Source organism: Gambusia affinis, linkage group LG08 (genome assembly GCF_019740435.1).
Source record: "Gambusia affinis linkage group LG08, SWU_Gaff_1.0, whole genome shotgun sequence".
Classification (NCBI taxonomy): Eukaryota; Metazoa; Chordata; class Actinopteri; order Cyprinodontiformes; family Poeciliidae; genus Gambusia; species Gambusia affinis.
The window spans coordinates 12560702-12577272 of NC_057875.1; the positions used below are offsets into that span (position 1 = coordinate 12560702).

At 38.3% G+C, this 16571-nt stretch overlaps 3 protein-coding genes across 8 annotated transcripts in view; 1 reads left to right on the forward strand and 2 right to left on the reverse strand.

Moving 5' to 3' along the window:
• The window catches only part of nfat5a (nuclear factor of activated T cells 5a), a 26594-nt gene extending 20515 nt beyond the window's left edge, over window positions 1-6079 (forward strand). For 3 of the 4 annotated variants that reach the window (XM_044125369.1, XM_044125370.1, XM_044125371.1), the window contains one exon: window positions 761-6079. In XM_044125369.1, coding sequence (XP_043981304.1) covers window positions 761-1083 — 323 coding nt within the window. In that variant the 3' untranslated portion in view covers window positions 1084-6079. The remainder of the gene's footprint in view (window positions 1-760) is intronic. The other variant, XR_006371364.1, reaches the window with a different exon arrangement.
• On the reverse strand, window positions 4494-8218 carry nudt7 (nudix (nucleoside diphosphate linked moiety X)-type motif 7). 3 transcript variants are annotated; one of them, XM_044125374.1, is made up of 5 exons: window positions 8147-8218; window positions 7674-7880; window positions 7432-7590; window positions 7276-7347; window positions 4494-5184 (listed from the first exon to the last, which is right to left on the reverse strand). In XM_044125374.1, exons 1-5 carry the CDS (start codon window positions 8201-8203, stop codon window positions 5179-5181), a joined length of 501 nt encoding a protein of 166 aa, XP_043981309.1. In that variant the 5' UTR covers window positions 8204-8218; the 3' UTR covers window positions 4494-5178. The 3 variants fall into 3 exon arrangements, with proteins under 3 accessions (XP_043981309.1, XP_043981307.1, XP_043981308.1); XM_044125372.1 differs by having other exon boundaries at window positions 4494-7347; XM_044125373.1 differs by lacking the exon at window positions 8147-8218 and adding an exon at window positions 7967-8140 and having other exon boundaries at window positions 4494-7347.
• Window positions 8219-9371: 1153 nt separating this feature from the next.
• Window positions 9372-15836, reverse strand: hprt1l (hypoxanthine phosphoribosyltransferase 1, like). Its single transcript, XM_044125375.1, has 9 exons — window positions 15474-15836; window positions 15094-15200; window positions 13644-13827; window positions 13366-13431; window positions 13260-13277; window positions 12898-12980; window positions 12411-12457; window positions 11879-11955; window positions 9372-10213 (listed from the first exon to the last, which is right to left on the reverse strand). Exons 1-9 carry the CDS (start codon window positions 15489-15491, stop codon window positions 10166-10168), a joined length of 648 nt encoding a protein of 215 aa, XP_043981310.1. The 5' UTR covers window positions 15492-15836; the 3' UTR covers window positions 9372-10165.
• Window positions 15837-16571: the final 735 nt, after the last annotated feature.

Sequence of the window (16571 nt, forward strand, 5' to 3'; positions counted from 1 at the left end):
AATTGCTGAAGAGAGCAAAAACACCTGGATTGTTTTTTGTGACCATCCAGTAAAAAAAATATTGAGAAATGCAACATAGCTTAAAACAATTTAGTTATATTATTAATTAAAATATGACTACATGTCAAAACTACTAATAGAAATCATAACTAACAATATTCGCAATACCTAGCGCTGTATTAAAGTATTGCATATTTCCTGTCATAATTTAGTCATTGTTGTTGTGATTTCTTATTCATTCTGCTGCATGTTGGCGCGCAAGATGTAACCGACAGCATCCGGTTTAGGATTTTCAAAATAAAAGCTCCTCCAGACTCAACACATATAACGGACATATTTTATTATTTCTTGCGCGGCCCGGTACCAATTGGTCCGCGGCCCGGTGGTTGGGGACCACTGCCGTAAAAGATCAAGAATTCTTTTGGCAAGTGCATCCCGTTGACAGATTTGCGTCCTTATAAACACAGTTTGGTGCATCAGTTTCATTTCGAAACAGTTCCTGCATCGTTCATGTGACTTGCTGAAAGCAGTACGCGCAGCGACACGGGGTTTTGTCTAAGGGCTTGACGCCTGCGCCGATGCATCGGTGTTGCCGGAGAAGGACACATTACATCAGACACCTTGCATTACAAAATCACCGCTCTGTAAAACCAGAATTACCTGAACTTCATGAAGCTTTAAAGATTGTTGGAGTTTTAATGCCACAGTTATAACTGTGGTTTATTTCTCAGTAAATGACCCTGTTCTCTCTTTCTGTCAGACTCATCCCAGTTGCTCAGTTCTTCTGGACCGAACCTGCCTGCTCAGACCCAAGCCCAGAACTCCAGTCACATGCAGCCTCTGCTGGATCAGCCCATGCCCCAGGCCGCGCCCGGCATGCACAGCAATCTGCAAAACACTCTTCAGGCACAAATGCAGACCAGCCTAGAAAATGCACTGCAGTCAAACACCCAAACTCCAATGCAGACCAGCCTGCAGACACAGCTACAGAGCAGCTTACAGAATCAGATGCAGGCGACCATTTCTGCAACGTCTGGCATGGATAAAATCGAGGACATCTTGGAAAGTCTGCAGAAGCAATGAGACGGATCGGGAGACATGTGGCTTAAAGTTACATTTCATCAAATTGGCAAGGTGGTGTGTTGGTTTTTGTGCCAATGCCATAAAACAAAACAAAATCATCTTAATGCTTAATAACAATATGCCCTTTTACTAAAAACCCAAATTATGAGGTTTGAGAGGATTTTTAAAAGGCCATTATTAATTCATTATTCATTTTAGCTATTGTTCGTTACTCTTGAATTGTTGAATCCACCTTTGTAATTACCCATCCTGCAAGTTAATGAGGCCCGGAATAACTGCTTGATGCATTAATGTAAAAAAAAAACAACTGCAGTGTTTTTGTCCTGTGTTTAGATGACTTGAGCCTCAGAAATGATGCAACAAACCCGCCAGGTGTGGGAGGAGAAAAAACTGGGATGGCATAAAGAATGTCGGCCACTTGGAAACATCATGCGGCAGAGGGATGGAATGTCAGATAAAGGCTGAATCTCATTTTGTGAATGTGTGAACTCTGAGGTTTCATTTCACTTCAGGGTTTCAGACTGTCAATCGGTAAACTTTAGGATTAAATGTAATGTTACTAAAACGGCTCATGATCGAAGGCATCTTTGGTTTTAGTTTTTGGCTTTGAAGAATTCTCGCAGTTTTCCTCAAACCTCGGATTTGCACGTCTACAAATCCATGTAAGTTGAATTGCTCATTTCTTTGAGAATAAGGATGTGTTTTTTTTAAATATCTGCTAGTATACATTTGTTCTGCATTTGAAGTGCCTCTGATGAAGAGGACAGAAGCACAAAGCTATCAGTTGTTTTACTTGAACTAGGCATGGGAAGGGATGAGATTCTCACGGTACAACCTTGAATATCACATTTTTACAATATTTTTACAGAAATTATTTTTTTTTTAAAACATTCAAACTGCTTCTAAATTAAGACATATTTTTTACTACTAATTTATCTAGTCTTAAGCAACAACATAGACTAGCCGTCTTCTTAATTTAGTAGCAGCAGAATATTATACCTCGTCATTCTGAGCGCCAACAGTATAACGAGTGGATATTAGTTACATAGTTACTGTAATTTAAAAAGAGCCTTAGCTTAATGAAAGAGATGGGTGGTGCTTCTCTAGTTTCTACACCGTAACTGGAAATCTCTCCAAGCAGCCTGAAATAGTTTTTTATTTGTAAGAGAGAGGAATGAAATATTGGGGGCTTCTCTCAGCCAGTCCAGCTACTTAAAGCTCAATTAGCTAGCCTGCTGTTAGCTGCTTACCAGACATGCTAGTCGTACTTTGTCAACTGAAGTTTTAAAACAGAATTGTCATAATAAAGGTGACGGGGGGCTGAAAATATAGTTTTTTTTATTTGTTTGTTTTTTCCTTTTTGAATTTATAGTTTTTGAAAATTTTGGTTTACCCTGATGCCTCTAACTGATCCATGCTTCTGAAAAAAATAAATAAAACTTCTCATTAAAATGTAGTGTGAAATTAATCAGGTGAGAGGGGAACATTACACAATCACAAATCAGGTTCAGCCTGTTGAATAATGTGACTTTTTGTGGGCGCCATGCAGTGTTTTCATGTTTCGGCCTCATTAGTAGGTTTGTGAAAGCTTTCTGGAGGAATTTTAAACAACATTCATGTTATGTGTTGTGTTCAGTTTTTCTTTTTTTTTTTTTCATTTCGATGTGTTGGTAGTTTTTACCAATTAATCGTGGACAGAAAGCAGCTTTCCACTAGTGAAAACAAGAGTGTTGTGTGGTTTTATAAACATTTTATCTCAAGCACTTTATAACCTTTTTGTGTAACCCGCTCCTCCTGATTATCCGTCCGTTCACAGCTCTGTAAGGAACAAGCTGAATTTGTACACGAGAAAAAAAAAGAAAGTGGTTGTCTTTGTAACAATGAATAAGTTTTAATCAAATATTTTCACATTTTATCTTTTCTTTTTTTTCATATTTTTTTTTTGCTATAGCATTTATATAGAATGTCAACTTACTGTTCAAGTCTCGGTGGTCCAGTCAAAGCCTGTCCAGAAGCAGCCATTCCCACTAGAACATTGTGATTTTTCACTGTTTGAGTGGTTCATTGGGTCTTTTGTGTTTTACACACCGACTAGCCATCTAAGATATTCTTTCATCTTTTACTCTGAAATGAAGGATTTGCGTTCAGTTCTCTTTTTTGTACAGATTCACTGCAGACTGTTTTGCCGTTCGTCTTGTTTGTGATGTGGTTTTTTGTTTTTCGTCAGCGTTTGTAGAGCGTACAGAGTGGCACCGGATGAAGTTTTACGACTCGTCTCTTTCATATTGAGTGAGGGCTCGCTGTTACTTAGAGGCCGAAGTTTCTGACGTTATCTATGGTGCTATGTGCAGGAGCACCTCTGCTGTGATGTTAACTATTTCTAATAGCACTGGCTTTGTTTTTAAACTGTGTCTGCAAAGTTGAGTCCACAGCGCTGGCTGTTTGTTGTGGGTTCGGACTGGAGCGCAGCCAGGCGTACCAAAGCTCCCGTTGTGATTCGTCGCCATCCCGTCTCCGGCTCGTCCTCGCGGACGCCCTCATGATGTTTACTCATTTCTACAGATGAATGCAGCTCTCCCGTGGAAAGCAATTCAGCAGATTTACAAAAGACGAAAAAGGTACTTTCCACCAATCTGATACAGTGCATGATTCGGGGTTCCTACGCAGTCTGGACAAGATTTAAATCTGATTTCTGTATCTTCCAGATCTGCATGAAAAATTCTGATATTTCTGGACTTCATTCCTTGTCCCATTGCACACGCGTTTTGATTCCTTGTGTCCTTCCTTCATGTTTTTTTTTATCTGATATTCTTCCCATCTCAAATCCTTGCTTCTTAGTTAAAATTCTTCTTTCCTTGATGCCTTTCTTCCTTCTTTTCTTGTTTTCTTCTCTCTTTGTTGCTACTTCCTCCCTTCTCTACTTGCTCTTCTTTCGCCTTCCTTCTTTTTCTTTAATTCTGTCTTTCTAGCTAGAATCCTTGGTGGCTTCCTTCCTTGTGTCCTCCTTTGGCACCTTCCTGCAGTACTTACTTCCTTCTGTTCTTCCTCCTTCGTTCCACCGTTTTTTATTTTATTTACCGGTTTTAAATCCAAACACAGCAGACGTTTGTGTTTAAAAATAAGTCTGGGAAAGTCAGAAAATTTTTACACAAATATTGTGTGGGAACCCTGATGATTTTTTTTTTCAATGCAGATGATACTGCTTTGCTTTCCATATTCAAAAGTAGCCAATTTGGCATCATCAAAAAGCCAATATTTGATAAACATTCAGATGTTCTTATAGCATTGGTCATAAATGCATTTTGTTTACATTGTCATAGTCATATTCTGCAGCTGTTAGTGATCCATTTTAAAGTAACTTATCTTTTTTAAAATTTTGTATCCATGTATCAGAGTGTAGAGTATTTTTGTAAAAACAAAGCTTTTTTTTTTTTTTTTTATTGGTTTATGCTCATGGCACAGGAGATATCATTGAGATTGTGCTTTTCTTGAGATGAAGCGCAGGTGTACTGTGAACTGTTTGAAGTTAAGAAATATAATCAAGTGGACATCGTCATTGATTTTACCCGAACTGTGCAAACCTAACAACGTGTGGCCAAGTTGTCCTCCTTTTCATTTCTTTTCTTTCTTTTTTTTTTACTGAGTTTTCACGTCATGCATCTCAAATGGCACTTTGACTCATCCATTTTACTGTAGATCAGGTTAGAGCGCAGCCACGTCATCTCCCAAGCATTCCGTTCCTCTCGGTCAGGGGAGATTTTAAAAAGAGCACACGATGTTGTGGAAGAACCGTGGAAAGGTTAATGCCTCTTAAAGCCATACCAACACAGAAAGCCAACCTGTGACTTCGCTTTCATGAATGTAAATTTTACCTCATGGTGTGGACACCTGGCTTGGTCTACATCTGACATCGGACCAATTACCATTTTAGAGATTTTTTTATTTTTTATGCTTTGTTTTGTTTTTTTCTGAGGCAAAAGGAATATAGGTCGGTGTGGCACCAGCTGTCATTCATGTTTCCATTCATTTGTTTTCTGTCGGATGGTGATTTGGTTTCATGTCCAGCCCTTCACATTGTCCAGTGAGCCGGTATATTTAGGCCTAAAAAAAAAACAAAAAAACGAGAGAACCTTGTTAAATATTGATTCAACTGTGGCGAAGAGAGCACACACACACACATCTTTGCGTTATGTCAGGGGGTGGAGGGAGGTTTGTCCCTTCAGTCATGTCGGTGAATATCCATGTATATTTAAATGTGAAATATACTGCAGGGGTATCTTGAATTTCAATTGTGATGCTTTCAACAGAACTTTGTGTGCCTTGACAACTTAATCATTGCTCTGCTATGTTTACTGGCGTCCCTTTTGTGTCCCTGCTCCTTGTCCTTTTTATCCTCTGTGTTGACCCGTAATCATTTCAGCAGTCATAAACATAGTTCATACTGATATATTTTCTTGTAATTTAACCGAGATGTGTGATTTTGATCAAAATATTGCGCAGCTTCACATTTCTGTAGTTTTCTGTTATTTTATTTTATTCTTTTCATAATTTTTTTCACGCCTCATGAGATTTGTAAATGTGAGGTAAAAGGGACAAGACGGTGGCGATTGTTTTTGTAGAAAACTTCCTGGTGTTGGTGTGCTTGTCAACATTTGTTGGTGTGAAACGCTCGATCAAAAGGGGCAGCCATGATAAGTTAACTGTTTGCCAATAGTGTGAGCTGTACCTTGTGCATAATCAGTTTGCTCACTTTTCCTAGTTTGCTTTCAACTTCACATCCTTCGACGGTTCTGTTGTATCGGTTTTGTGTAGCTTGAGCTTTAGTATCTTAGCCTTAAGACCCTGCAGTGAGGATAAAGGTCAACCCCAGCGTGTTATACATTTGAACTATTATTAACATGTACTTTGCCTTTGTCTGGACATTTGTATACTCTTCTGTTTATATCTGTAATCCTGCTGCTACATTAAATGAATTAATAAACATTTAAACATCTAAGTTTGAATTTGTAGCTACTAGCCACATTTTTCTGTCAAGTCAAACTCATGTAAGATATAGTTCACCACCTAAAAGGTGAGGTACTATAGTCAGTTTTGTTGTGAATTATTTCATCTGAAACAAATACCCCCCAAAACAAGCTCTTCTGATAAGATTACTTTTAAGACATGATGGTTCATAACAACATGCGGTATGTTTCTCATATCAAGGTCCATTATGCAGTTTGAATACGTCAAGATACTTAAAGAAGTCATGCTGCCTTAACCCGAAGAAGAAATCCCAAGCAAACAACCTAAAACACACCAGTAAGAAACCACAACAAGATATTAAAATTACATCTTGACCCAATTCCTCTGATTTATTCCAATAGAAAACTTGTTTGGGTGACATCACATTTCTGATGCAAAACCAAGAAATGCAGAGGAACTGTAGCCAAGTTATCCTGGGCTAAAATACCAGTTTACAACACGGATATAAAACTGATCACCAAATGTTGGTTCAGTATTTTGGTGTTGATGCAATACATGTCCATCACCTGGATTCTTGTGCCTCTCGTGATGTCATCAACCCACTTACACACAAAGTGGGTGCTCTCTGCATGTGCCCGTGGAGCCATTGAGGGAAGGCAACGGCTCCACGGTGGTTGGTTTAAGTTGGTGTTGGTGGTTGGTTTCTTCAAAAAGCTTTTAGAAACTTACAAATTCTGAGTTGAAATGCATATGTAAGCAGGGTTTGCTAATGAAACAAAACGCAGCACTTGAAAGAAACTTTTTTTTTTTTTTATTGGGAAGCATTGAGATGTTTACTAGTGGAAACAAAAGTGCATAATTTTTTTAAACATTTGGTGCTTAAAAATTGAGAATCATATCATATTGTACTCTAGCTACAGGAGTCTAGAAGAGTATCAAATGCAATCATAGCTTACTCAGTCTTTTATGCAGAACCTTTTGGAAAAAGGCTAATGGATCCACATGATCAAAACCAAGATCAAATTGAGGTTTTTTCTTTAGAGCGAGAACAGCAACCAATGTTGCCAACATAGCCGTCAGTCCAAATATGTGATACTGGTTTTCTGAAGCAGGGTCTCTAAAGTAAAATGAGTGCAGCGGTCCAGTCATCCCAGCAACACCATGGGTAATGTAGTGGTCCTTCTCTCTGGTGAAGAAGTCCAGCGGGACAGCGAACACGGCACTAACCTCTGATGGGTTTGGGATTGGAGTAAATGTTTCCTCTACAAAACCAACAACAGGGCTCACCAACAAGCCTCTCTGTTGAAGAAGATGAAGAAATCAGAGAAAATGATGGATCTAGTGCTCTGACACAAAATATATTAGGTACAAGTACTCCTCTACCTTGCTGAAGACTGGAAACAATGTGCAGACCACCTCAACCTGATCAGGCGGTAAACCTATCTCCTCCTGTGCCTCTCTTAGGGCTGTGTCAACATCATCCCGGTCACTGGGGTCTCTCTTGCCACCAGGAAAACACACCTCACCAGCGCCGGTCCTCAGCTACACAGATGAAAGAAGGTCTCGCATAAAGCTGAAACTGAAAGACACCATTTATCCTCCACAGAGTCATCGTCACAGGTTACCTCCTTCGAGCGTAGAGTCAGCAAGGTGTGCAGCTGTCCACCTCTCACAAACAGGGGGATCAACACTGACGCTTTAGGCAGGACGGGAAGGTAGGAGAACTTGTCTCCAATGTCAAACCGCTTTAAAGTGGCTGCTGTATCCTCTTTCAGATTCATAGTGGTACCATACATTAAAGCTTTTCGACCTGCGACGAAGTATCTTAATTTCTGTAAAACAACATACATGCCTTTTTATGGCTTTAAATAGTTTCCATTTAAATCAAAGGAGTGAAGCTACCGAAGATTTAACTCACAAGCTACTAGGGTCTACAGTAGTTGACAGCTGCTACGACCGAATTGAATTGTATTGCATTTGAATATATTCTGTTAAAGTAAATACCTTATTTCCAATTAGGAAAATATTAAAAACTAACACTTTGAATAAACATACAACGCGAATTGACGATGCACACTAGTTCCGGAAGTCTGTTCACCTTCTTGGTATGCGTAGCTAACGCCGATTGGTGCTTTCTCCGAAAGACCCGCCTCATTTTTTTCCAAACAACAAACCACCTAACCTGACAGAGGAATGACAACCAATGATATTAGAGCATCTTCTTGATTTGTCGGCGCTGCCCGGTAGAAACGATACGTCAACGCGGTCGCCATACTGTGAGTGGCAAGAGTTCCTAAAAATGTACACAAGACTGGTGGAAGACTGATTTTTAGACTTACAATTAAATGTTTATACATAATTAATTTTAATTTTTTATTTTTGGTATCCAGTTGTATATGCTCAGCTGCAATATAATAGTCATGTTATAGTAGTACTGATTGTGACCACTAAGACAAATTAACCATATCTACAATGCACTTAAGTTTACATTAGTTTACCTGTACATAAAAAAATAACTTAAATTCATGCATTTTTGTTATCCTAGTTAAACTTTAAATAATTAAGCTGTACTGTTTGTCAGAAAAATATTGAATGGATGTCTTTCTGGTGTGGCAGCATTATATTATTTATTCTTCACATGAAGTAGTGGTATGCATTATAGGCATTAAGAGTAGTAATAGATGTAGTAGTACTAGTAGTACTTCAATTTATAACAAAATATGTTGAAGAAGCAACTGAGGAAATAGTAAACTAGGAATAAATACATTTAGGGAGCTGGTTCAAGGAATATTTTGGGGAATGCAAGATGTTGCATTATCATGTTGAGTGTGGCTATCAGAAGAACGTTTTGGTATCAGGACATAATAAAACAACAAAACGCTACATAAGCAATCGAATGTAAAAAAAAAAAAAAAAAAAAAAAGACTGGCTTTCCCAAAGCCAGTCTAAACAGATGAGTCTTCAGGTATTTCAAGAAGTCCATTGAGTCCACCAAAAGACTGTCACCTTCACTTTTAGGCTTGACTTTAGAAACAAAATTGGCACTTGGTTGTCATAAAAGATTGTATATGAGCACCAGCAACACTTAGATTAGCTTTTACATGTAAACTATATTAAACTGGTAATAGAAAACTTACCACCAACTATTCAAGACAAGGTGCATTCATGCTTTCATGGCATTTATTCCCAACTTCTGACCATACCATCTGGATGTCTCTTCTGAAATCATGACTTATCAAACTGAGTGTTGAGTCATGAGACAGTGAAGTAAATGCTCTTATGCAAAATGAAAAGTATTAGACATAAGTCAAACAATGTTAATGTTTTGGAATGACATTTACAAATGTCCAATCTCAGTTTATGAAAATGTGTTGACAGAACTTTACAGATGTGTGAGAAAGGCAGGCTGTAAATGCAACTCAGTTATACCACATTTGATAGTAAAAATGTGCCAAAAGAAATAAACATGAACAAATAAAGATACACTTAAGGTGAAATGATGAAACACAGAAATTTTAACCCATACATAGTTTCTGATTCACACACATTATCTCTGAAAATGAGAACTTGGGAACTATAAGTAACTACACCAGAGGAAGGATTCACGGTTTTAATGGGACTTGTATTGCTGTAAACTGTTCCTTAATGAAAACATAAAATATATTAAATAAAGCATATATTGTATTACAAACAAATTTATAGAACAATGAGAAGTTTTCTCAGCATTTAGAATCGAAAGCATAACACTCCGAGGTCAAAAGATATGAACAGCGCAAGTATACAGACAAAACCTGATTAATAAGCCAGAATAAATTAAAGACATTCTTTCTTCTCAGTGTCTAAAACAATTTCACAGCTTTACAGCTAAAGCCTATAAACATAAATATGGGAAATAATTAAAATTCAACAACAAAAATATATCTAATATACATAATTAATCCCACTTTTTAATAAGGATGAAAATAAATGTTCTTAAGGTCCATAACATACCACAGGTCATATGTTTTGTGGATTGTCATATATAAAAATAAATAAGATTCAAAAACACAATAAAGCTAAGCAGGGTCCATCACAGTGGTCCAAGTCTTCAGGGAGTCACATCTGCAACACTTTGAACTCATACTTTGTACTTCTCCTTGGCTTGATCGTTCAGTATACAGATGTGCTGCAAAAAAGTGAAATCCATGAGAACAAAGTGAATCACTGCGGAGACGTTTCCTGTTTAAATTTTAAAGAATGAACAGTTCCAACCCTGTACCCCAGTCAGTGGAGTAACAACAGCTTTTAAAAGTTCAGGTATGCACATAAACAGAGCTTTGGATAAACACCATTTCCTGCTGCATCTATTTATAAAATTTGCATAAAACAAAAAAAATAAAAATAAAAAAAAATGCATCCTACATGCATGATGACTAGACAGTATGTTTCCATATCAGAACCTGAAACCTAAAAAGATGAAGCCGGTCGACACATGGAAGCTTTTTACTCTAACAGCTCAGTTGGCACTAATTGGCCAGCTGTGCCTTGCACTTCCCCTCCAACAGTCAAGGCAGCCCTCAATGTCATTCAGCTGTCTGACCTGTGAATTTCTTCTCCTGCTAATATTACACAACTTCACCATTTTAGACTGCAGCCTCACTGAAATAGGAGACAGCAACAGCTCTCTGACTAGAAGTTGATTTCCTAAACAGCACAAGGACTTTAGCCTCTTCAGTCCTATGAGGAGGAGTCTGACTTCATGTGACGTTCACCTTAACAACAACACTTATCCTGACCAAAAACTCTTGTATGAAAGGGTGTTATTTTCTTTGCAGATTAATGTATATGGTCACATCAAGACACAAATCCTCACAATAATAACAAAATAATGTGTGAATGATTTAAAGGGCCAAAAGGATGGACTTATACCAGGACCAGTTGGCTGTTGGAAAGTCATTTTTAATTTGTTGCAGCCTTCTCTCGAATCATCTGAAGAGCTCAGGTGCAAAAAGTACAAAAGCACTGAGGATTTTCAAGTGGCTGATAGTTTGCTAACAAGTAGACCATGTTACAGTAACATAATATACTTTGTGCAATAAGCATACAGTTTAGTTTTTAATTTAAGGCAACACACACACACAAAAAAAAGCATTCAACAATTGGGCTGAAAAAATCTGTCTTCCATCCAATGTTTTCATCACTTGAGGATAAATATTAAATTGAAATACTATACAGTAAATGCTTTTGAAAATTTCAAAAGACCTTTTTTTTTTTTTTTTTTTTGCTTTTGTTTTCTGCTGTTTTTTTATTTGATTCCGTAGCGGTGATGAAGGTCTGCATTATCGCCATGTGGTTCATGATGATTTAATTTTTAAAATAGAAGACCTTTTTGTAATGATGTGCATTAGAGACATCAGACTACAGTTTTGAAAAGTACTTTTGAGCAAACACTTCAAGTGATCAACAGGGGGAAGCATACTGAGGGAAAAAGTCACGTTTACAGTTTGGAGCCATAAAGATAGTGGGGAAGGAAAATACAGACAAATTAATGACAATAACACCAGTATCATTGTCAGGAAAAATGAAGCATGCATGAGCAGCAACAATTTTGAGACTGAGCTGACAGAGCAGCCAGTGACTGGTATGTTTAGTCTTTGTTGTATTTTTGCTGATTCAAGTTGGAAGTCAAGTCTGAAGTCTGTGTTTTATTTGACTACATTCAAAGCCGGAGACATTAGTTTCCATATTTGTAGTTTAAAAAAAAAAAAGTGTAAATTTATACAGCTAAAATACACCAAAGTGGAACACAGATAAATCAGTTGTTTTTTTTGTTTTTTTTTGGATCACTTACACTGAGGTCTCTGAAGTATTCATTGTAGTCCAGAGCGTACCCCACCAGGAAGGCATCCGGTACTTCAAAACCAATGTCTGCAACAAATATAGAAACTCACTGCAAGTTATTTAAAGAACCCTGGCTATTCTTAGGTGCAGCAGGGGTAAAATGATTAGACATACACTCTAATTGACTCTGTAGTGAAGAAACCATCATTGGTTGCCTACCGTTTCTGAAAGGCTATGATTTAGGTGTCAGTTGGGCATTAGCGGAAAGTCAAAAAGCGCTTACAGTAACAGCTGTCCTTGAAGGGCAATCTTGAAGAGATTATCCCACTCAAACCTAAAAGCCTTACATAACCACAGACTGTGTGAACTGGGTGCAAGCAAGCATGAATTAGTACAAAAAAAAAAAATGTTGTTGTAGATTTTCATTAAACCAACACTAATCCTGCTTTTACCAAAGAACAAGAGGCACAGCTGAGTGACAGGCATGAAATGAACACTGTCATTGTGAACTGCAACACACTAGTGAGTAAAGAGATGCTCACAGTCTGGTCTATAGCCCGAACTCCTTGGAGTCCTCTTCACCAGAAGGCTGGAAAGATAATTTAGAAAATATTGGAGAAATTAATCAAAAACCTTAAAAAAGAAAAAAAAATCCAGGCAGTCTTTTCAACACAACAAGCAGAAATATTCTATAACAGCTTAATATTTTTTACAAAGTATTTTGCCTTGTATTATTTTGGCTAGTATATAACCAGTGTGAGAAATTTCTTTTCTTTAATCTTTATTTCTTTTTTCAAAGACCTCAGGAAAACATAAGAGGAAAAAATATCCTTTGCCTCCACAGTGCAGTTTATAGAGCAGCAGATTAACTCTTAAGCTCCTCCCTCCCTCTTTCACATTACATCTCTAATTCAGGTATCCATTAGCTAAGAGCCCTGTTGACACACTCTGTACGATGTACTACTCAGTTAAAGTTGTGGTGTGTAATTCAGCTGTCTGTGCCCTGTGCTGCGTCAGGGTGGCGCCTACCTCACAACTTTAACCATTTTGGGATTGCATTCACTCAGCAGGGAAAGTAACGTCTGCATCGTCCTTCCAGTCTCTACAATGTCCTTACATAGCAGCAGGAAGTGGTCACAAAAAAAAAACAGAGAGATGCACTTCTTAACATTTGTGAAAATAGGAACTACAGATGACTGTGTGTGAGAATGCTTAACAGAAGCAAGCAAACTGATTGGACAGTGACAACCACAGGTTCTAGTCTGGTAAACTCAAGAAATTTGCTTTGCAAAACAAATGCAAATCAATTATCAAAGCATTTTTTTACTCTAGTCAGGTGATAAATGTCAAGTTAAACAAACATTAGACCTGCACATCCACCAGACTCTTACCTCAACGATTAAAACGTTCTGCAGGGAGGACAAAAAGCAAAGGAAGTAGTAAATATCCAGATTTACTGCAGAGAATATATGAGCTGATGCATTGGAGAAGACTCACCTTCCCTGCTAGGTTGGAAAGCTCGTCTCCTCCCATCACTCTAACACTGTTTGTTGACTTATCATTCTAGGTGACACATACAAAAAAACATAATGACTCACTTCAGCAACTCCAGATTGGGATTCAAATGTCCAAACTCACTCTGCACGGCCTGCTATATCTCCACATTATGCGCAATGCAGACGGGAGATTTATCATTTATAGATCACGCTCACTGGTATTTTGCCAAATGCGGTGCACTAGTGGCTCCAGGAAATGTAATGAGTAAGGCAGCTTACACAGTAGCTCTTCACTCTAATGAAATCCACCGTCAGTGGGACTGATTTATCGCTGTTGTGGTTGAGCACTTTAATGTAGTCCAGGAGGTCTGCAAAGAACTTGTAGCCCCCCTTCAGCACACACAGAGCCACGATGTGGTGTCCCCCCATGTCCTGGATTATGTCACGGGCCAGACGCTCCGTCCTGCAGGAAAGAGGTTGACACGCTGCAGTAGCATGGAGCTAAATTTACTCAGGAAATCAAGAAAAGCTGTTTAGCAGCCCCACCTTTCAATTAATGCATCATATTGCTACTTTTACTTTTTACATATTAGTTTGTGACATAACTTTCATAATTTTCTGCAAATAATATACAGCAGTTCGAATATGAAACTTCTTTTTTTTCAGTTTTGGGTTTTATATACATGTTGACTGATAAATATCAAGTTTGCAACTAATGAAAAACCGAAATTCAGGAACAGACAATTACTTAAATGAGACCAATAATAAAAGAAAGATTTTGTTTCTTTACAAATTGCGCTTTGGTCAACTTAAACATAGATGAAAAAAGCATAAGCCGCTGAAGGATCTGGCAGTTCACAGACCCAAATATGATATCGGAAAGTTCAGGAAGGAAAAAAAAAAAAAAAAAAAGAGGGGGTGTAAAAAATTGCACTGCCAACAGAGTTAGCCTTTGCCTTTACAGGAGTGTGAGGCGAAGAACATTTAAGAGTTTGGAACAAGGCAATGAACTCCAGCTGGAGTCTGTGCTGCAAGAGCCATCACACAATACTAAGAGCCACTCCTGAACTACAGACAGCATCAGACGGATCTTCAGTGGACTAAGGAGGGGAAAAAAAGGACTGAATTGTTGACCAAAGCAAGTCTTTGGAAAAAAAAAATGTGCATGTAATTTGGAAATCAAAATCTCAGAGACTAGAGAAACAGTGAAGAGGCTCAGAATCCAAGCTGCTTGAGATCCAGTAAGAAGTTTCCACAATCAAGGTGGATTTGGGAAGTTATGTCATCTGCAGGTGATAGTGCCTCTGAGTTTTATCAAGTTTATAATTAACATGCACACCACACATGCACCACTGATGCAGTAATTCTTTTAAAAAGGAGCCCCAACCAAGTATTGAGTGCAAATTCTGTACAGTACATGGACATCACTTTCAGTCAGATATTTCTACTAAAGTAATGCAACAATGAAAGAAAATGAAACGCAGGTTTTCAATTTTTCAGTCCTAGTAATCAAAATGGACAGAAATAAAAGCTTTAAATATATCTCTGTTATGGAAATAAACTTTTTTGATCAAGTGTTCACCATATTATCAACAACAGGACATCCCGAAGAAGTGATAATAACTGACGTTATAGTTCAGAACATATGCAGTGAAAACCCGGAGAGTGAGATGGCTAGAAGCTGACTGGACGAATATACAAGAGGTGTTTCCCATTGAGGCTGCCTCACCTGTCCATGATGAGTCCATGGGGGATGATCACCTTGTCCAGATCGCTCTCATAATGTCTGGGCACACAGAATAGGTCTAGATCATGTCCTTTCTCATCATCTGCGATCTGAGACAGCAACAAGAAAATATTTGTCTGGTCAGTCCATTAGGGGAATGCAAAAGCCCACCCAACCACCTGTTTATCCCCCTAAAGAGAAAATGGATTAAGGCGCGCGTGGGAGCTGCAGAGCGAAATTAAGACGAGAAGGATCTGAGCAGGAGTCTTCTCTGTCAACGGCCTACAGCCGGTAGCCGGTGCAGCTCATAAACCACACCCTGACAAGTGAACAAGTTATCAGAGCGCCGCTCAGCTCCGCCGGCTGGGAGCCGACAGCCTCACCTGCAGAAACGAAGCCATGTTCCTCCGTTCCGTTCAGCCGCAGAGATTTATCCCGGAGTCATGTCAAGCTCTTAAAAAGAGATGAAAAGGAGGAGCCTGGCTGAGCTGCACCCCTCCTAAACCACTGCTTCCGGCCGCGACGCTCCTCCGCTTCCCCGTCGGGGTTTAAACCCTCTACGTCAGAATCCAGTTTACCTGCCCAATAATCTGATTTCTGTGACACAACCACGGATTAAATGCGCTATATTTGCGCTGCCGGCGTTTTAGAAAACTGCTGCAGATGAAAGACGAGTTTTGAGGCGAAGAGGCGAGCTGACGCAGTAAAAAAAAAGACACAAAACAAAATGTAAGACGTTTCTATTCCGAAGTAACCAAGTAACCGCGCCGTGTTCGCCGCGTACTAATCTGGCTTTATAGCAGATCTCGGATTATTGTAGTAGCTTTTTACAGCAGAAAGGACAAAAAATATATATGTCTATGAAATAATTTAAAAATAGGGTTTTGTTTTGTGTAAATTTCTTCTATTTAAAAAGAGCTCAAATATAAAGCACCCAAAAAAAAACATTTGAGTTTTTAAACCAATATATACTTTTATCTAACATTTTTATCGATATGCATGATGAAAATTATTGATGAAATGTAGAAAAAAATAATAATAATTTAGTTTAAAAAGTGCAGAGCCTTTTGACAAGAGCCATGTGGGCACTCGCCCAGAGCAATATCGGTCAAATGCTTTTTGCCGTCAACGAATGCTTGTTGACAGCATTTAATCTGTCAACAAGTCTCAATAGCCCATTTGTTGATTGTAAAGAAGGTATTGTGTGATTTGTGCTTTATATATTTTTTTCCAGCTCAAGAATTTAGATGATTTCATATTCTTTAATTAGTTGGGGTTGTCATAGGAGGGGGTTCTTCTGCTGCTAGTGGATAAACCATTTATCTGTGTTAAGCGCTGTCATTTGGTTCTCTTATAACTAGAAATTCAATAATGGAATGCATTATTGAATTTGAGATGGAATGCATTTGTGATCCTTTTGATCATATTAGTATGACATTTGACATAGTACATGCTGCATTGCCGATGCAGCTCATAACTAC